Source organism: Macaca nemestrina, chromosome 13 (genome assembly GCF_043159975.1).
Source record: "Macaca nemestrina isolate mMacNem1 chromosome 13, mMacNem.hap1, whole genome shotgun sequence".
NCBI classification, from domain to species: Eukaryota; Metazoa; Chordata; class Mammalia; order Primates; family Cercopithecidae; genus Macaca; species Macaca nemestrina.
The window spans coordinates 24,653,479-24,675,781 of record NC_092137.1 but is presented as its reverse complement, the minus strand read 5'-3'; the positions used below and the strand labels follow the sequence as shown (position 1 = coordinate 24,675,781).

Here is a 22,303-nt window from a genome sequence, read left to right as displayed (position 1 = left end):
ATTCAGTAGTCTGGGGTGGGGTCCAGAAATCTAGTTTAACAACTGACCCAGATGAATCTATCTTACCAGGGACCTTGGGAAGCACCATGACCTAGATATTTCTTTAAAGTAATAGTTTTGAATTGAACAGAACCTGGGAACTTTTTCCAAACTATACATACTTGAATGGATCTTCTCCTACTTTAAAAAGTTCCTCAAGTGATCCTGATACCTATTTCTCTCCAATCTCAATGTAAAACCATGGCTTTAATCTAATTCATGCTAGGTAGTTCCCAAATATTCTTTGACTGAAATGTGTTTTCAAACTTGATTCTGGAAAATATAATAGTAAATTCCCTTTGACAGCAGTTCATGAGTTGACTTTGTCAAGAGCAGCTAAAAAACTAAACTAAAACTAGAAATTTTAATGCATATTAGGATTTTGGACTAGTTGCTGCCATCAAAGAGTAAGTTAATGGGCAGGAAAAAAAGACAACAAATGGAGGACAAACTTTTCCTGCCTAAATATCATTCACTATAAAGTTCTACACAAAATCAAGAAGATGGTACATAATTTGTTTCACTCTTTTTATACTGTCCTAAGTGAAAAGGCAGCAAGAAAACTGCAAATGCAAACAACAGCTCTCTCCAATCTTGATGGATCAATGGTTGTCACACTTAAGCATTATTATTATTATTATTTGTTATTATTTTTTTTGAGATGGAGTTTCGCCTTGTTGCCCAGGCTGGAGTGCAATGGTGCGACCTCAGCTCACCGCAATCTCCACCTCCTGGTTTCAAACGATTCTCCTGCCTCAGTCTTCCAAGTAGCTGGGACTACAGGAATGGGCCACCATGTGCGGCTAATTTTGTATTTTTAGTAGAGATGGGGTTTCTCCATGTTGATCAGGTTGGTCTTGAACTCCTGACCTCAGGTGATCCTCCTCGGACTCCCAAAGTGTTGGGATTACAGGCGTGAGCCACTGCGCCTGGCCAACTTAAGCACTATCTTTAAGGTTTGTTAAGATATCTGGGCAGGCCTTCATCTGATATTTTAATTCGGCAGGTCAATAGCTTTAACAGGTGATTCTCATGACAGTGTTTCATTGACCACATTTCTCATATCTGGCTAGATACTGCTGAATAGAAAATATCAGAAAAGGCTGTGCTCAATCCACAAAACCTGTTTGTCAGGTTGTTTAGAATCTCCAAAACACTAGATTCAGTCATGTGAACTTTGGACAACTTAATTCTAAGAAAAATACAAGTTATTTCTATTGAAGATTTTTTTTCCTAAAAAATGTAGAATGAGGGAACATTAAAAAATGACTAACAGGGAAGAGGTATTGGATTATACTTACATTTCTTTACGTTTTACTCTAAATTATTTCAGTTTATATATTAATGACAAACTAGTTACTTATTATACTTTAATCAATTTGTTTTATGGCCTAGTCACATCTATGGGGAGCCTAGCCATTTGGATAATGAGACAAGCCAGATCTGCTTTGCCTTGGTGAAAATGAACATAAGTTATAGGCAAATAAATTAAATCTTTTAAGAAAAGCCTTGGAAGGCCCAACTTAAGGCAAAAATCAAAAGTACTATATACTTGAGAACTTGAGGCAATGAGTGGAGACAGTGCTGAGTCCCAAACCTACGCAAAAGTCAAGCATCACTCTTGGCAGAGGAAATCACAAAGTTCACATCCAATGGACGGCATTAGTTACTTATTGTAATGGTTTCCAAACCTGGCTGCCCTTCAGGATTGCCTGGGAAACTTTTAAAAAATAGATTCTTGGCTCTACCCAGTGAAATACAATCTTATGGGGTGGTATAAGTCTAGTAAGGAGCCCACTAGAGAACCACTAGTCTGTACAAAGCTGTTCCAGAAATACCTGGATTGTGATATTTATATAGATACTTCCTGGAAAAAGAAAAAAAAATCAAACTACTTTCTCCATATATCACTAGGAAGCAGTTGACCTGAAATGTAATGAATGGAAAATCATATATAAACTTAGGAAATCTAATGTTATGGGAAAAATGTTAAAATTAAGACTGATGAAATAATAATATTTTTAAATTGTTTTTCAGGAAAAGCCATACAACGAGATTCTTACAAAAGAAACTATCTAGAGATTAGAGAATAAATTTCATTGGAAAAAGAATGTTAGGCTACCATAATTAAACGACAATATTTTTAAAGTATATCAAAGCCATTTAATTCTGAACTTCTGTAAACTTTCTGGCCTTAACTCTCAAATAACTTTTCCCACCTTTCCTATAGTATTGTTAAGTTTCCTAAGGGCAGGTAATATATGTATCTTATACTTCCATGATACTTACTAAGGCCCAGCAGCTATGCAATAATTAATAATTTCACAGGATGAATTTTTTGGCTTGAAATTTCAACCTGAGTCAAGAGATACAGGTTCTGCAACAGTCATGAAGTAAACATGCATGACACTGATCTCTGTATTATCCAGAAGGCCTTTAACATGCTTGTTCTGCTGGGAATGATCTTTGAGAGCCAAACAAAATATTATTTATTCTCTGAAGTCATCCTTGATTCTTCAAGTCAGAATAATTTTTTTTCTTATTTGGTTATGGTTCTATCATATCCCATGTCAAACTGATCTTTAGGGTTGTCATATATTTTCCTACTGTATTATAAGCTCTTTAAGGGTAAAACTTTCTTTCTTAGTCATCACTGTACCCCTGGCACCTTATATAGTGTTCTATGTATGTTGGGAACTTGATACATGCCTGCTGAATGAATGAATGAATGAATGAGTGACCACCACACAACATCCTATTCTTTAGAACATGTATCCCAAATTTCAGATCCACTCATGAATTACTTTGCTTACCCATTTCTTCCTTTCCTAAAACTGATTATTGCAAAAACTATAATTTGGAGAAAATACTTATCAAGCCATAAGTTCTATACAAACTATCCAAATGTAAGTAAAGATAAAGGTTAATGAAAATAACTGAGAGAGAAAACTTTACCTTCTTGGAACAGCTGTCTGGCATAAGATGGCTCTCTGCCCTGAGGTTGGAAAAAAGCGTAAATGCACTTCCTCACTAAATCTTCCCAACCAGTTCTGCCAGCAGCTCTCAGGGAACTAGTATCAATAGAGATGATTTTACCTGTACAAAGAACAAAAGTGTACATTTATAACAGCCTCTTTATATAAATCATCCATATTTCAAAACTAACAACTGAGTCTAAGAAATATTCTTTCTTTCCAAATACTCAATAAACAAAAGCAATAAAAAGCACTATTAATTTTTATTACATATAGTTATGAAGTATGTTATTGACATAAATTGTTTTGGTTTTGGAATTGTTATGTCCTAGTATGTCATATTATAAAATTCAATTCAGGTCTAGGATTAAAGTCATACCATAATGACCTGACGCTGCTGAGACTAATGCAGTTCAAACTCCTCTGGCTTGGTCTTTGGATTCTGCTCTCTGTATACTGATGACTGATAGGAAAGGAGAGGTAAAGATGAAGTATATTGCTTGGTTTAAATTAATTTCTAATTACTAAGAGAAGAGAATATGAGAAAAGAAGCAAGGCTTTCCCTCTCGACCCTTTGTTGGGCTGTAGGCAATACTGTATTTAAGACTAAACACAGACTGAAGGCAACAAAAGTTAAGTCAGAAAAACGGTAAGTGAGAACATTAAGATTTGCTAGGCAGTATGCACACGGAACACATGCTTTATAAAATTTATAGTGATTCGCCATTGTTATCATATTTAAACAAATTTCCTAACTGGCTATGAGAGAATTCAGATAAGTTATTCCTCAGTTAACAGAGGGCCAATTAATCCAGTCTGTAAATATTAAGACCTGTTTTATCATGTTTTACACAATCTTACAGTCACACAAACTAATACAAGATATATATAGAATATATATATAAATCAAGAATTATATTAATGAGATAAAAACCTGCAAACCCACCACTCAACTTTAGAACTTGACGTTACCAATATTGCTGCATCACATGTGCACTCCTCCCTTGTCACTACCCCCTCTTTAAATTCTCCTGTGAATGGGCATCTAGACTGTTAACAGTTTTTTGCCATTATAGTCAGCACTACTATGAACATCTTTCACATGTTGCATGGTACATGCATTCTCTAGGGTATATACGTAGGAACAGAATTGTTAGACTGTAGGTTATGTGAATGCAACTTTATAATATTAATTTTAAACTGTCTTCCTGAAACTTGTACCACTCTATGCTTCCACCAGCAATGCATAGGAGCTAGTGCTAATCTAACATCCTTTCCATCACTTGTGTTGTCAGGCTTCTTTACGTTTTCAAATTAGTAGGTGAAAAATGCTATCTCATTGTGGTCTAAATTTTTATTTCCCCAATTATTAGAGTTCACCACTAATGTTTCCTCTTCTATGAATGCCTGATTAAACATTTTCCCCATCTTCCCCTTCTTCATACAATCAACTCAAATCTATCATCCAGTTTGTGCCTCCTCATCGAACTAACTCCCTGTTTATATATTTCATTTGGTTTGCTTAGAATAAAATATTCATTAGACCTTTGTAACTTAGGGTCTTGAATCTGATGTACCCAGTCCTACTTGATCAGGTTATCACCTAAGTCTTGGCATAAATGTAAATAGTAGAAAGAAAATAAACTGAAACTCAAATAAGGGAATTTTGTCATTTAAGAACAGTTTGGGGAAAGCCTGGTGAACACTGTAACTGAAACTATAAAAGATCTTAGATTTTTAAGAATTTTAATAGTTCAACCCTTGTTTCTTATGTCAGAGATAAAAAGTTGGTTATAGCAGGGGTTCCACTGCTACATAATCTTCCTATACAAGAATGCGCCTCACAGGCAGTGACTAAGGGAGGTGTGTGCATGTGTGTGTGTTCATGTCAGGGTTGGCCCCACGAGAGGGCATGAGAGTTTAGAGTTTGGGGGCTGGCAGGAGAGAAAGTGATTAAGTTATCAGCAATGGTACCAGATGGGTAATGTAATGACTGTCTTAGTGAGGAATCATGAACAGCTTGATTTAGAATACCTCTGCCTACTACAGGAAAGTTTAACCAATCAACCAACCACCAAACAACCAAACAACAATAAAAAACCTTTTTACATTTCCTAGTAAAAGACTTTTTTCTTTTTTTTAAGCGATATGGACCATCCCATAAAGAGTTAAAAAGTACTACAAAAACTTAAGAAATGTTTAACATTTATTATACCTATTCTTTTTAGCTAAGTCAATTCTATGATTTATATAATAAAATGTTAGTTTTACATTTTAAGTATATTTTATATTTCCTTGGTATCTTTGTATAATAAGTGTGTACAGTATAGTGATGCCCTTTTAATAGCGCTTTAGTGAAAAGTAACATAATACAAGAAAGAGCTCCACATTAGGACCTAAAGGTGGCCATTCTCGGCAAAGGGCTGTATGGTTTTGATCAAATCACCTTCCCCTCATTTGTAAATTCAGGTTGGATTCTGTGATCTTTGAGGCTGCCTCAAACTATAAAATATATAGTTATTTTATGGCCCAGAGGCTAATCTTTTATTTTACACGATTATGGTTATTTTTATATATTTATACATATTACCAGGTATATCTAAAATTTTAACACCTGGGTTCTTAGAAACAAAACTACCATGGATAACACTGTTCCTATGAGAAAATAAAGTCCTTAAAACAATCCAATTTAGAATTCAACTTATAGAAATGCAATATGAGGAAAAGCTGAAACATCTTGTTCCTAAATTAGCCTCATAACTTTTAGGCCTTCCTCATCTCTGACATTTTTTTCTGTGACCTCACAATAACCCTTTTCAACACGTTTTCATTCTGCTATCTCACAAAGCCCTTCTTTGGTTTCTTTTTAGGTTAACTGGTTACTGACCAATTTTCCTTTTCAATGGACTCTATTTTTCCTTCATGCAAAATACTTTCAATTTTCAATAATTTAAAAAATAATTTTTTAAATTTAAATAAGAAATTTTTGTTTTGGCACAAACCCACACATCCATAGTAAGCTTATTAAATTTTTCCAGTATTGTTCATGGTAGAGACCGGAAAGGAACACAATACATGGTAGACTCAAAAATGGAATGAAAAAAGGGATGATAATTGATAATTACTATCCTTAGATGCCATCTCTCTGCATTCAGAGACATTCTCTTCACCATTTTCTATTATCTGTGCTAATTTATCCATACTAGTTCTTTAGTAAGAGCAGCTGGAAGTTTATCACTAAAAACACATGCACAAAGCATACAACATTGGAATATTAGATTATTGGGACTAAAAAATGAATATATAATGAAATAGGATCTTATAAAAAGATAAAAGTAAAAGTCAAAATGTACACTAAAACTAAACTTTCACAAAGCAGAAAATTCAGAAGAAATGATTTTTAAAATCTTAGTCTGCTAGAAAATATACCTCTAATATTTATCTCTATTTTAAAATTAGAGAGGTGAGATATATGTAACCCTGGTTGTTGTAAAAGCATGCACATACAATGTGTTAGTGTAAAGATAAAATCAAGTAATATAAGAAAAATACTTCATCAGCTATAAAGAACAGTAACAATTTGTCCTTGCTGAAAATAAAATCTGAAGTAGGCCTTTAAGAATGCCTTATTTATAGGCAGTCTGTTACTCAGTTTGAGGCTCTCCTGCCCTCCTTCTAGCACTTCTAACTTACCTCTCTGTCTTGCTTATCTTTAGACTTCTGCAGCTCTGGTTCCTCAATTAGGAGTACCCGTTCTGCATCAAGACCCTTCGTTGCTGCCCCCCTTCCAAGACCCACACTTTAAATAGTGGGCACCACTTCATCCTTTGGGGCTCAGTATCAGCTCCTCAGACAGGCCTTTGCTGACAAACTAATTTCATAAATCTTCCCTTATACCATTCTCATAACTTTTCCATCATCAAAAATAACACAATTTGTCATTGAATTATTTTTGTTCAACCATATACATCTTGAGGAATCACCTAGTGACAGGCACTTCTAGGGACTCAATCAGTATGGGCTAAATAAATTTAGAGAAAAAGAATTAAAAAAAAACCCAGAAATAGCCAGATACATTTAAGCATAATAGTAAAACTACCGTATTCATATCTATTTTAAATAAATGTATATATCTCTACATATTTACATATCTATATCTTCTAAATTTAAGCATTTTATTCCATGATTATGAAAAATAATTTATAATCAAACAAATATAGGTATATAAAGTTATAAAAAGTGTTCTCTCCAGCACCCTGACCATGATAACGATTATAGTATCTAAGAGCACCATTTAAAATGTTTTCTGTATTAGACTAGGGAGCAAAGCCTAAATCTCATAGAACAGAAAGACATTCTGGATATAATTAAAGGGCAGAGTCACATTATTAATACCTATGGAACATTCTGAACTTTACAATTAGTACCTGTAGTATCTTGCTTGGTCATAAAGGATTCTACACCCGTAATAGCTGGAGGCCGAGGTAATCGCCGTGCAATACAAATCAGACATGACTGGAAATCTGCCCAAAACAAGAAGGGGAAATTGAAGGAAAGAGAGTAGAAAATGGTTTACCTCTATCACTTGCCATTAATGGTTTTCAAAAAAACAATACATGTTACAGGACCTGACATAATATTGAAATCATTCTTATCTAATGTATCTTAGAAATAAACTTGCTGGCAACCAAAAACTGACAGCTCCAGGTAGAGAGTTAGTTGGCACAAACTATTCCTTCCTATTGAATGCTCTTATATATACCAGAGCAGACTGATGCATTTCATGTATGGATAATAACAACTAGAAGTAGTAGTTTTGGTTAGATATAAGTGGCACAGTGTTTTTTAAAATACAGTTTTGTAGTCAATTTCTTATATTCACCAGTACTTAACGGCTGCAAAGATTATTCTTATAACCACGGTGTAGATAATTATATGAGAAAAACAACCTTTAACTCTGAAGCACTATTTTGCTCTTGACAGATGACTTCATGTTTTCAGGATATACAATTTTTTCTAAGTCCTATTCCCAAATTTTGTTTTGAGGATGTTAAACACAGTATCACACAGCTAAAAATGAACTTTAATCAAATAAGACTTGGCATGTATATTTTATAAAAAGTCTCCAGTTGATTGCCACCTCCATTTCCTGGTGAGACCTGCTACGTATATGGCTTTTTTGCATCTGACTGACTTCTTGTCTACTACCTTCCCTTGTCCTTACTCCAGTTCCCAATTTGTGATTTTCTAAACTTAGCCCAGTCTAAGTTTACATGGAAAACTCATCCACTGTCACATATTTAACTAATTCCATGTTGACACCATGTTCATATTAGAGCTTCAGCATGTTTCCATCTGTTCATAAGTTTTCTCCTTATAAATTACCTTGTATAGCCTGAAAAATGCCAACTCTATTCTCCAATGTTCCCTACACTCTAAACTTGAAACTTTCTAAAAATCAGAGCTGTTCAACAGTCTGCTGCATCTGGTACATTTCCAACTGGCAGCAGTTAGTTACATCTCTTATTTCTAGACAGCAAGTTGGTCTGAATTATTTGACATTTTAGTGGGAATGCCAGCTTAAAACTAAGAATCTGGGGGGCATATTAAAGGAATGATTCTAGATGTAATTATTGTTTTTTAAGTATTAAGAATATATAGCAAATGGAATAGCTACTATGATACATACTATAGTAACCAAAAATACTATCTGAAAAAGGCAGTTTATAATTAATTTCCTCTCCTTTCCTTAAAGTCACAGAAGAAATAAACACTTTAAAATGAACATTTGGCTTTACCTTCTCCATCCTCTTGAATTGATTTTGGCTGTGACACAGTGAAACACTGCATTACTTCATAACGCTGGCAAGCTTCTTGGTTCTCGGTTCCTGGCTCATCTGGAGGGTGAATTAGCATCCTGCAGTTAAAGGTATGGCTGTTTCGTCGTGTTGCCTCTTGAGGCCAAGGAACTCCATTTACTGAGGAAGAAAAATTGATTACGTGCTTGTGAATATGGTGAAAAAGCACAAACTCTGAAGATACAAAAGATGTACTTTAAGCGATCTGCTTAATTAGACACTCAGATTAAAAGACAGACTGACCTCTTCACATCTAACATTATCCTGAGGCAATAGAATACTTATCTCCCTAGCAAATCTAAATGTCTACCAATTAGAAAACTGTAACATTTCCAAGAAAATACATGGGATCTTCCCCTCAAATATTATCATCAAAGACAAAAATTAAAAATTAAAACTTACTAGTCATTTTGCTCAGAATTTTACAGCAGTTAATTAATGAGTTTTTCAGTTGGTTTCCAGTTATACTTTGACAATGAAATGATTCAAAACCACAGGTATATTGATAAGTGGGGTTTTAACTTGGCAATCATGGATTCTTAAGGTTGGCTTTTGTGTGGATGTGCACCCTTCTGGGGGAGATTTCAATTTTCTTAGAGTCTGTGACTCAAAAAAATATTAAGAATATAGAGCAATCTCAATTTCTCATAACCATTTTCTCCTTGTGCTTTATTTTACTTAACTGGCACAGTTCATATGCTACAATACCTTGGATATAGTGGATAATCAATATTATTATATTAAAAAAATGGCTAAAAAAGGAATGTTACCTGATCCAGTATAGGAAAAATGAATTCAGTTGCAAAAAGGTATCCATTTCAAGTAAAAACCACTGTGTGGTAGGTCATAATTTCCCAGTCATAGTGTCATGTTTAAATCATGTGGTCATGAGATGATCAGAGGGTTTTTAAGGCTGCCTTTTTTTTTTTCTGAGATGGAGTCTCACTTTGTCACCCAGGCTGGAGTGCAATGGTGTGATCTCGGCTTACCGCAACCTGCGCCTCCTGGGTTAAAGCGATTCTCCTGCCTCAGTCTCCCGAGTAGCTGGGATTATAGGCGTGCTCCACCACGCTGGGCTAATTTTTGTATTTTAGTAGAAACAGGGTTTCACCATGTTGGCCAGGCTGGTCTCAAACTCCTGACCTCATGATCCACCCATCTCGGCCTCCCAAAGTGCTGGGATTACAGGTGTGAGTCACCATGCCTGGCCAAGGCTACTTTTTTACTGTTCCAAACATTTTCCTACCTTAAACTCTCCAGTGACCCTCCTTCCTTTTTTCCATCTCATCCTTTATTAAGTGTTAGAGGAAATCAGGGAAACAAACCCATATTGGAGTAAGAAGTCTTGGGTTCTGCTATTAGCAAGTTCTAAGGTTTGGGTTAATTAATCTTTGATGCTCATTGTCTCATTTTTTAAAATAAAATAATACACTACATTATCTCTAAAGTCATTTATACTTTAAAATTTCATAATAAAATACATAAGATACCTTGATGCTTGATTCAAATATCAGTAGTGATTTTAATAGAAACAATCATTTCAAGTCCCCAGTTACAACAAACACATATTACTATTTTCAAAAGGAAATGAAGTTTCTATTCTGTTGGGGGAACAATGTGGAAAATGAAGAGCTATGAATAACATTTTTATATGCATGTCTGGTTTAGTTATATAGGATTTCTGTCCAAGGTCCTCCCCTCCACTTTTGGAGCACATACAGGCTAAAGAGTGGAAGGAAAGGGAAGAAAAAAAGAAAAATGAATGTAAAAACTAGCATATCCATTCATTTTTAGAGCTCTCTTCTCATGTACTGAAAAAATGGATTAAGTTGTCTAATTATTAGGAAAACTCTCCAACTACAGTAAATAGACCCTATGATAAAAAATGGATTTGTGCCAGGCGTGGTGGCTCATGCCTGTAATCCCAGCACTTTGGGAGGCTGAGGCAGGTGGATCATGAGGTCAGGAGATCAAGACCATCCTGGCTAACACAGTGAAACCCTGTCTCTACTAAAAATACAAAAAATTAGCCTGGCATGGTGGCGGGCACCTGTAGTCCCAGCTACTCAGGAGCTTGAGACAGGAGAATGGCGTGAACCTGGGAGGCGGAGCTTGCAGTGAGCCGAGATCGCGCCACTGCACTCCAGCCTGGGCGACAGAGCAAGACTCCGTCTCCAAAAACAAAAAAAAGAAAAGAAAAAGAAGAAAAGGATTTGTTAACACTACTCAAAGAAAGAGATGACACAATCACATGGAAAAATGTCCCGTGCTCATGAATAGGAAGAACAAACATCATTAAAATGGCCATACTGTCAAAGCAATTTACAGATTCAATGCTATTCCTACCAAACTACCAATGACATTTTTCACAGAACTAGAAAAAACTATTTCAAAATTCATATGGAACCAAAAAAGAGCCCAAATAGCCAAGGCAATCCTAAGCCAAAAGAACAAAGCTGGGGGCATCACGTTATCTAACTTCAAACTATGTTACAGGGGTACAGTAACCAAAACAGCATGGTACAAAAATAGACGCATAGACCAATGGAACAGAATACCAAGACTAAAAATAGGGCCGCACACCTACAGCCATCTGATCTTTGACAAAGCTGACAAAAACAAGCAATGGGGAAACTGACTCCCTAGTCAATAAATAGTGCTGGGATAACTGGATAGCCACATGCAAAAGATTAAAACTGGACCTCTTTCTTACACCATATACAAAAATCAACACAAGATGGATTAAAGACTTAAATGTAAAACCCAAAACTATAAAAGCCTTTGGAAGACAACTTAGGCAATACCACTCTGGACACAGGAACGGGCAAAGATTTCACGATGAAGATGCCAAAAGCGATGAAAACAAAAGCAAAAATTGACAAATGGGACCTAATTAAATGTAAGATCATCTGCACAGCAAAAGAAACTGTCAAGAAAGTAAAGAGAACCTACAGAAAGGAAGAAAATATTTGCAAACCAAGCATCTGACAAGGTCCAATATCCAGTATTCATAAGGCACTTAAAGAAATTTACAAGGAAAAAACAACCCCATTAAAAAGTGGGCAAAGGGCATCGACACTTTTTCAAAAGAAGACACACATATGGCCAACAAGCATGTGAAAAGAAGCTCAGTATCACTGATTATTATTAGAGAAATGCAAATCAAAACCACAATGAGATATCATCTCACACCAGTCAGAATGGCTATCATTAAAACATCAAAAAATAACAGATGCTGGCAAGGTTGTGGAGAAAAGGGAATGCTTATACACTGTTGGTGGGAGTGTAAATTAGCTCAACCATTGTGGAAAGCAGTGTGATAATTCCTAAAAGAACTAAACAGAAGTACCATTTAACCCAGCAATCTCATTACTGGATACATACCCAAAGGAACAAAAATCATTCCACCATAAAGACAGATGCAAGTGTATGTTCACTGCCACAGTATTCACAATAGCAAAGACATGGAGTCAACCTCAATGACCATCAATGGCAGACTGGATAAAGAAAATGTGGTACATATACACCATGGAATACTATACAGTCACAAAAAAGAATGAGACCATGTCCTTTGCAGGAACATGGATGGAACTGGAGGCCATTATCCTTAGCAAACTAACACAGGAACAGAAAACCAAACACTGCATGTTCTCACTTGTAAGTGTGAACTAAATGATGAGAACTCACAAACACAAAGCAGAACAGACACTGCGCCTACTTGACGGTGGAGGCTGGGAGGAGCAACAGCATCAGAAAAAATAATTATTGGGGGCTAGGCTTAGTACCTTGGTTAATATGGTTTGGCTCTGTGTTGCCACCCAAATCTCATCTCAAATTGTAATCCCCACATATTGAGGGAGGGACCTGTAATCCACATGTGTTGAGGGAGAGAGAGGTGAATGGATCATGGGGCAGTTCCCCCCATGCTGTTCTCCTGATAGTGAGTTCTCAAGAGATCTGATGGTTTTATAAGCGTCTGGAAGTTCTTCCTTTGCTCTCTCTCTCTCCTGCCTCCTTGTGAAGAAGGCAATTGCTTCCTCTTCTCCCATGATTGTAAGTTTTCTGAGGCCTCCCCAGCCATGTGGTACTGCGAGTCAATTAAACCTCTTTCCTTTATAAATTACCCAGTCTCAGGGAAGTTCTTTATTACAGTGTGAAAATGGACTAATACACTGGGTGACGAAATAATCTGAACAACAAACCCCCATGACATGAGTTTACCTATGTAACACACCTTGCACGTGTACCACTGAACCTAAAATAGAAGTTAAAAAAAAGAAGGCTTTAAGTTTTTGTTTACAGCTTGGCTTCGATAATGTTTACCCTGATCTATTCGGTTATCAGGGACAGTTTCAACTTTCTGAAGGTGTCTACAAAGAAAGCTACTTGCAGAATGTTACTAGAAGAAGAGCTAAATATCTAATCACACTCAGTTCAGGTAAAAGGAATGAAGGTAGAGAAAAGGAAAAGAGGGGGAGGAATGGTTAGGAATTAAGGTAGGATTAAGGAGCCAAGAGAAGAGCAGACAGTGATGAAGATGAGAAAAGTGCTTCCTTGAAGTTTAATTTCATGACCTATTATGGTGGTCAGTATATCTAAATTGTATAAAACACTTTTTGAGATGTGAAAAAAAAAGTTGAAAATAATCACCACAACAAAAGAAACTAAAGTCATTTTGGTAATAATTTACATGTCAACTATCATATCTTCTTAAAACAACAATAATTAACAGCAAGTTCAATTCCAAACTTATAGGCCCCTCAAATATAAGCTGCTAAATATTTTAGGTGATGTTTTTAGATACTCTGATTTCACAAGGTTAGATTGTTTTAAGTTAACTGAACTATTAATAGTTTACCATGACAAAACTTTTTTGAACTTGAATCTTCTTTTAAACAGTAGGTAGTGAGCTACATATTTATGCAAAAAGACAACAGCATCACACACATAAGGTCCCGTATACTCTGTGGAATGGAAACAAGAGGATAGATCTATACTAGAGGTACAAAGCTTCTGACAAAATTCAGTATTTTGTGTGCAGGAGGGTGCAGTTTTCACTATCTAGCTAGAAAGCAACATGCCTAATCTTCATGCAATTCCTTTCTTAACTCACCATATGATTCCTCTTTAAAAGGATAAATGCCACTGATAATGTTTTAAAAACCTAGTAAAACAAACCCAAAGTATTAAAAAATGACTAACAAAAGCCCCCTGTATAGGTAAAAGTAGCAGTTTAGCACTACAGTTTAAAAAAGAAGAACAGGGTCCAGCGTGGTGGCTCACTCCTGTAATCCCAACACTTTCAGAGGCCGAGGCATGCAGATCACTTGAGATCAGGAGTTCGAGACCAGCCTGGCCAACATGGTGAAACCCCATCTCTACTAAAAATACAAAAATTAGCTGGGCGTGTTAGTGGGCGCATGTAATCCCAGCTACTTGGGAAGATGAGGCAGGAAAATTGCTTGAACCCAGGAGGCAGAGGTTGCAGTGAGCTGAGATCATGCCATTGCACTCCAGCCTGGGTGACAAGAGCGAAACTCTGTCTCAAAAATAAATAAATAAATAAATAAATAAATAAATAAATAAATAAGAAAAAAGAAAAACGGAACTATCCTACTGAATGTGATCTATAAAAAAAATTTGCCTCAATTTCTACAGAATAATTTCTATGTGCTTCTAAGAGCACACTATGAAAGGACAAGATTGTCCTTCCTTCACATCAATTTCTAAGCTAAAAGCATAATCAAAACAAGCTAGTAATTGTTAATAATAATGGAAGATCTACCATTCAGAAGTTAAAAGCTCCAAAACATTTAGAAAAAGCCAGTAACAGGAATAATAATAGCTAAAACAAAAAGAATTTAATATGAGCCAAGAAATACGCTAATCAACACTTACCCCTTAACCTTCTGATCAAGGATGAGGAGTAGAGGGGTCAAATGTCTTGTCCAAGGTCACACTGCTAATTAAGTAGCAGAGTCAGAATGCACAGCCCATTTCTGTTTTATACCAGAAAGGCTATGCTCTTAAGTACTATTGTGTCTCCATCATTTGAGATATGAATGGTATGAATTTATAAAAAGACTTGCTTTCTAAAATTTCTTTTTTCAAACTTCAAGTTCCAATTTATTAGAATTTCACAAATAAGTCTATGTTCACTAACATCTCATTCTTTGTAATCTTAGCCTTTCACAATATAATCTTTTTATAACCATCTGTGCAAGTATAAGTATATCCATGTACACTTGTGCTTTTGGACAAAATTTCTCACCATACCAGCTTCCCAGCATTCAGATTTTGTTTCTTATAAATAAAATGTTATGCTTAAAAAGTACAGATTTTAGACACTGAAATCTTCTAAATCTGTAAATTCAAAAGCAATTTTAAAAGTTTGACTTTTAACTTTTTTCTTCAAAATTTCTCCTTGGAAATAACAAATGAAAAATAAGAAGGCAGTGCTTTGAATCATGTATATATTTATATAAGGTGAGTACATATATAAATAATGATCCTAAATTTTTCTTCAAATTTCTTCCTTGATAGGTTCTGAATCTTGATTTCATTTTTGTTTTCCCCAGTGGTTGATAATGAAATACACATAAAATGATTCTACTTAGTCTCTTTCCTTAATTTTCTAATACTTTGATTATTCTAATAATAAAGGTTTAAACATAGGTACTATAATTTATTTTCTTCTAAATGCTTTTTGGAAATACCTTGAAAGAAGCTATTGGCTTTTCTAAGTTAGTGTAGTTGGCCTTTATTCTTTTGGTGGGACGATCTCATTGGTTTCTAATGGATGATCAACCAACACTGTAAGATTATGTGATCTATTCTATTATTACTGAGCTTGCCCTATCTTTGTTTGTCTACACTACTGTATAAGAAAGTAGTATTTTTTTTTTCAATGTTTCTGTTCTTCTATTATTGGGAGAGTGAGAGAAAGATACCTCCGTAGCAAAAACTTCATATTCCTCCCTATTGTGAAAGGCTGCTCAGAGAGGCAACAATGAATTGTCAGGCCAGCTGAGGATCACTGTCTTGTAAGCAGCCAGGAGCAGCATCACCAGCAAGCACATAAGCTAGTAGATGACACTCCCTCCACATTTACCTACTGGCAGAGATTTGGGGGAACCTGAATAGTCATAGATCTACAGCATCCTGAGAACCAGGCAGAACAGGTAATGTGGCCCTTCCACAAACAACAAGCCCCTTCTTCAGAAGTCAGAAAACAGCTCATCCTTGTTTTCTGTGACCGCAAGCCTCTTTCCAACCAGGAAGGCTGCTAAACCCAACAAATATCTTGTTACTCAACATGAGACTAAAATTAAGTTAGTTTTTTTTGATACAAAATAAAATGCAATAGCTCAGTTAAATCCATACACCACTAGTCCTCAAAATTTGTGAACAGTAGAACAAAAGAATCTACAGTCCATGGCTAGGGAAAGAAATCTTAAGTATTACCTACAGTGACATCAGGGGAATCTTACATTGTTTAACTTCCTTGACCACATGCCTCAGTTTCCATACTAAACGGTATGGTAAAGTCCTAACTCTCCAACTCAGATACTTTATCACACAGTATCTGTCTGAAAAACTGATGTGTGGTAAATTTATCTGCATGATAAACTGCTTTTATTTCAGAGTCCACTGAACAAATAAACTATGTGGAAAAAAAGGAAAAAAAAATCTAAAACAGACTGGAATCTGAAAAGTAATATGAAAAATTTCTTATTTATCTACAAAATGTATACTATTGAAAAATACACACACTCAGATGTAAAGGTAGCAACGCAATCACTAGTAGTAACTGGAACTTGAGCACTGAAAAACTTTAGAGGAGCCTGAAAATTCAAGAAGTAAACAAAGGCCTGCTGTTAGTCCATCCATGCCTTTACAAGAATTAGAAAAAATCCCCTAAATCCTAAAGTCCCAGCCCTGCCCCAAGGCACAGGGTTCAGTGAATAGAAGAGACACTAGAAATTAGACTCCATCCATCCTCTCAGCTAGGCTCCTCAGCAGTGAATAGCCCATCCAACCATACTTGGAACTCCTCCGTTAAAGCACTTAAGTGTAAAAACATTAATTTTAGTAGGTATATGACATATATTCTTTCCTTCTTCCCTCCCTCTCACTCCCTCTCTTTCTCATTTCTATTCTTTTTTCTGTGAGCAGGGTAAAGGAAAGGATATACATTTGTCTCTTTCTTGAACACAATCAAAATTGAAAATAATTCTCTCCAACTACTGTGGCATGACACAGTATAAAGGAAGAAGCTGAAAGGAATGCTCTCCATCAGTTATTTGATGAAACTCCCCTTCATATTTATATCGGAGACTGAAACTACATTGAAAAAATATTTTAAATACATATAACATATATAATACTATGAATTATAAATGTAATAATCAGGTATTATAGATTATACATATTACATAAGGAGAAGATACAGAGAGCTAGCATTCTTTTTAAAAACACATTTCTGTTTACCTAGTGATTTTGGTAGCAGATTCTTCACAAATTCTGCATGATCCCCCACGTGCAGTATGCTGTAAACGCTGGTATTCATTAATTCCTCCTGATTGTAACCTAAGTAGCTGGTTACATTCTCTGACACAAATACAATTCTCCCTTCACAGTTCACAACAAAGAAAAATCCATCCAAAGCCTGCAAAATCAAAAGAAAACAATGGTTTGGATATTGAAAGATAAAAGAAAAAATTAAACTATACATTTTTCTATTAAAAAAGAGATCAGAAATATATGTCAAGACCTGGTCTCTGTCCTCAAGGAAACTGTGGTACTGTAGGAGAAAAAGACATAAACATAATAAAATATGAGTGATAAAATGCAGATCAGAGACATACACAAAATAGTCTACAAGCACACAGAAGGATGCCTAATTTGGGATCAGGGTGGGGGTCAAAGAAAGATACAGACCCCTACCTAACATATAAAAGGCATAGTGGAGGAGGAAGAGGATTGAAGGAAGAACATTCCAGTAAGTGGAGAGAGCACAGCACAAAAAGAAAACGAACAAGCAGTTTGGAGCTGCTGGAGTATATGGTACAGCAGAGGTGGACAGGAGCCAAATCACAGGGGCTTCCTATGCACTGAGATGGAGCCAGGGGTCTCCAAAAGGAGACATTTGCATCCTGTGGGGCATATAATATCCACAAGGGTGCAGGGGAAAAGTTAGAACCTCTATGTATATTGTAAACTAAAACATAATAAAGAAATTAAGCTTAAGCGTATTAACACTCTGGTGCCTGACTCAGTGCAGACAGTCACATATTACAGAAACCCTGGTATCCTGAGGAAGAGCCAGAATGCAGACTGTGGCACCTTATTTGTAATCTTTTCATTTATTGCAACATGTTGCAGCTTACTTGCTGCAGAATGTATATAAGCAAAACAACAAGAATCCTGAAAAAATAGAACATTTACAGAATTTTGTAACAAAATGTAAAATGACCATAAAAATCCTTTGGATCATACAGGGTCTGCTGGTTATCTACGGCAAAATTAAAAGACCTGTCTAACAATGTTGACGGGTTACTCATTTTTCTTTTAAAAAAAGGCCAGGGTACCAAGTTCCCTGTCTAGCAGATACTCGCCAAGAAGTAAACACATTTTTTTTTTCCTTCAGGATTAAGATGAAATTTTAACAATGAATAAAAAGTAAACTGCTTTTTAAAAAGACACTAACGCCATAGAGAGAGCATGTGAAAATGGATGTTTGGAAATGTTACCACTGTACAATTTTGTTTCTGAAAATGACAGTGATACTGAAAATGACATGAATAGCTTGTACAATTTATCTTATCAGTTTAAAACCTTAGAGCATTTTATCTGTTGAAAAATGTTCCAATTAGATTCTCAGTGGTGGCCCTTTTTTCTTTTTATTTATTTTTTGTTTGAGAGAGTGCAGTGGCACAATCTTGGCTCACTGCAACCTATGCTTCCTGGATTCAAGTGATTCTCCTGCTTCAGCCTCCCATGTAGCTGGGATTACAGGCATGTGCCACCGTGCCCCACTGATTTCTGTATTTTTAGTAGAGATGGGGTTTCATCATGTTGGCCAAGTTGGTTTTAAACTCCTGACCTCAGGTGATCCATCTGCCTTGGCCTCCCAAAGTTCTGGGATTACAGGCATGGGCCTCTGTGCCAGGCCCTTTTTTTTTTTTTTAATGTGAAAATGCAACACCTTCTGATGTTTGGAAGAATCTTTTTTTTTTTTTTTTAATCAAGGAAACTGGACTGTCAATAAAAACCTTTGCAAAGTTTGTGGGTGGGATTTAAAAATGAGTATCATAATTTAGTAAACACATCCAATGACATAGTTTTCCATTTGCCTCTACCTTATTTTTGTGAGGTGCGTTTTTCAGCTACGATGATTTTTTTTTAATTGAGAAAAACTAATATATATTTATGGTATACATGTTTTCAAATATGTATACATTGTTGAATGGCCAAATCAAGCTAATGAACATAAGCACTCCCTCATATACTTATCATTTTTTGTGGTGAAAACACTTAAAAGCTATTCTCTTTGCAATTTTCAGGTATAAAAGAATTGTTATTAACTACAGTCACCATAATGTACAATAGATCTCTTGAACTTATTTTTCCTAATTGAAAGGTTTTTATCTTTTGACCAACATCCCTCCAATCCACTCACCCTTCACACAAACCCTGGTAACCACCATTCTACTCTCTCTTATGAGTTTGACTTTTTTAGATCCCACATGTAAGTGAGATCATGTGGTATCTGTCTTTCTGTGCCTGGCTTTTAATTAACATGATGTCTTCTAGGTTCATACATGTTGTCGCAGATGACAGGATTTCCTTTATAAAGGCTGAATAGTATTCCGCTCTGTGTATATACCACATTTTCTTATTCCATTCATCCATTTTTGAACACTTAGGTTGATGCAAATTAAAACTATGATGAGATATCACTTCATATCTGTTAAGTGTAGGTGAGGATGTGAAGAAAAGAGAACATCTATTATGGGAAATAGTAGGGAGGTTCCTCAAAAAACTAAAAATAGAACTACCATATGATCCAGTAATCTCAGTACTGAGTATATATCCAAAGGAAATGAAATCAGTATGTCAAAGAGATGTTTGCACTCCCATGTTCACTGCAGCATTATTCACAATAGCCAAGATATGAGAATCAAGCTAAGTGTCTGCCAACAGATGAATGGACAAGATTATTTAAACCAAATATTAAATTAAATTTAGTAATACATCTCCATTATCACTTCATCACAAAGAATATAAACAAGATTTAAAGCAAGATTGAAGCACAACCCATTGTTCTCATTTAAAATATTGCTAATATTTTCTTTAGCAAGAACAAAAAGGAATAAAGCTATTTTTATTCTACCTGATTGCTGTGACTTACTTAGTCCATAATGCAAAGGAGACGGGGATGTGATTAATAATCTTTAAAATCTCAATACTAGATAAACTCTTTGTAAAAATATTTTGGGTTTAGATGAGCATGGGAAAGTACCTCACATCTAAATCGGGTTTATAAAACTGCTCAGATTAGCTATAAGTCTCATAGTAGGTGATCAATATTTACGTGCCTTGAAGTTTATATAAAAATAGAAATAATTTAAAAACAGATTTATTTTTCAAAAATAGACCTGAAACTTCTTTTAAAATGTTCTTTGCATCAGTATAAATACAATTTAACTTGCATTTTCTTATAAATATATACTTATAAAAAATTAAAATATAAAAATATAAAAATGAGGTTGATAGTGGAAGATCTGCCAGAATTCCGCGCTCAAGAGACTAGTAACATTTCAGGGAATACTTTTTGAGACTATTCCCACGAATATAGAAGCATCTCTATTTTTTAAAAGTATGTCTGGTTAATACAATCTGTTATTACTTGTTCTTGTTCTACAAGTTTCCCTCATATGTTGTTTATCTAATTAACTAAAAAGTGTGCTCCTGGGAAGGAAACTTCCTATTCCTCCAAGACCTGACAGCTGGTTTTACTGCATACAGAGAAGACAACAAATGCCTATGCACTCAGTAATCAATCTGAGAACTTTTCCAAACTCTGCCCAGGATGTCATCCTTTGAAGAAGACCACCATGTGTCTCATGGAAGGGTTCACATTAGCCAAGGATTCTCATAGGGCCCTGGCTTTAAATGAGACTACCCAAGTGACTGTGACTGGACAAAGTTCTAGGAATAAAAGACACCATCCAAAACTATAACAATCCTAGAAGAATATCTAGGCAATACCATTCAGTACATAGGTATGAGCAAAGATTTCATGATGAAAATGCCAAAAGCAACTGCAACAAAAGCAAAAATTAACAAATAGGATCTAATTAAACTCAAGAGCTTCTGCACAGCAAAAGAAACTATCATCAGAGTGAACAACCTAAAGAATGGGATAAAATTTTTGCAATCTATCCATCTGAGGAAGGTCTAATATCGAGTCTACAAGGAACTTAAACAAATTTACAAGAAAAAACCAAACAACCCCATTAAAAAGCAGGCAAAGGGCATGATCAGACACTTCTCAAAAGAAAACATTCATGTAGCCAACAAACATATGAAAAGAAGCTCAACATGACTGATCATTAGAGAGATGCAAATCAAAACCACAGTGAGATACCATTTCATGCCAATCAGAATGGTGATTATTAAAAAGTCAAAAAACAATAGATGCTGGCAAGGTTGCAAAGAAAAAGGAATGCTTTTAGACTGTTGGTGGGAGTGTAAATTAGTTTAACCATTGTGGAAGGCAGTGTGGCGATTCCTCAAAGATTTAGAGGCAGAAATACCATATGACCCAGCAATCCCATTACTGAGTATATATCCAAAGGAACATAAATCATTCTGTTATAAAGATACATGCACATGTATGTTCACCACAGCACTATTCACAATAGCAAAGGCCTAGAATCAACCTAAATGCCCATCAATGATAGACCGGATAAAGAAAATGTGGTAAACACACACCATGGAATACTATGTAGCCATAAAAAGGAATGAGATCATGGTCCTTTGCAGGGACATGGATGGAGTTGGAAGCTGTTATGCTCAGCAAATTAATGCAGGAACATCAAACCAAATGCTGCATGTTCTCACTTATAAGTGGGAGTTGAACAATGAGAACACATGGACACATGGCGGAGGGAACACACACTGAGGCCTGTTGGGGGCAGGGGTGGCAGGAGGGAGAGTACGAGGAAGAATAGCTAATGGATGCTGGGCTTAATACCTAGGTGATGGGTTGATCTGTGCAGCAAACTACCATGGCACACATTTGGCTATGTAACAAACCTGCACGTCTTGCACATGTACCCTAGAACTTAAAAGTTGAAAAAAAAAGTGTGGCACATCCTCGTTCTCTCTCTCACTTTCTCTCTCCTGACGCCTGGTGAAGAACGT

The 22,303-nt window shown here is 35.7% G+C and overlaps 1 protein-coding gene across 4 annotated transcripts in view; it reads right to left on the bottom strand.

The window, feature by feature from the left end:
- Nucleotides 1-22,303, bottom strand: part of LOC105479814 (nuclear receptor coactivator 1) — a 161,876-nt gene that overhangs the window by 71,730 nt on the left and 67,843 nt on the right. For all 4 annotated transcript variants that reach the window (XM_071076293.1, XM_071076294.1, XM_071076296.1 and 1 more), the window contains exons 6-9: nucleotides 17,363-17,540; nucleotides 8,813-8,992; nucleotides 7,442-7,537; nucleotides 2,995-3,135 (exon numbers count right to left, since the gene is read on the bottom strand). In XM_071076293.1, coding sequence (XP_070932394.1) covers nucleotides 2,995-3,135; nucleotides 7,442-7,537; nucleotides 8,813-8,992; nucleotides 17,363-17,540 — 595 coding nt within the window. The remainder of the gene's footprint in view (nucleotides 1-2,994; nucleotides 3,136-7,441; nucleotides 7,538-8,812; nucleotides 8,993-17,362; nucleotides 17,541-22,303) is intronic.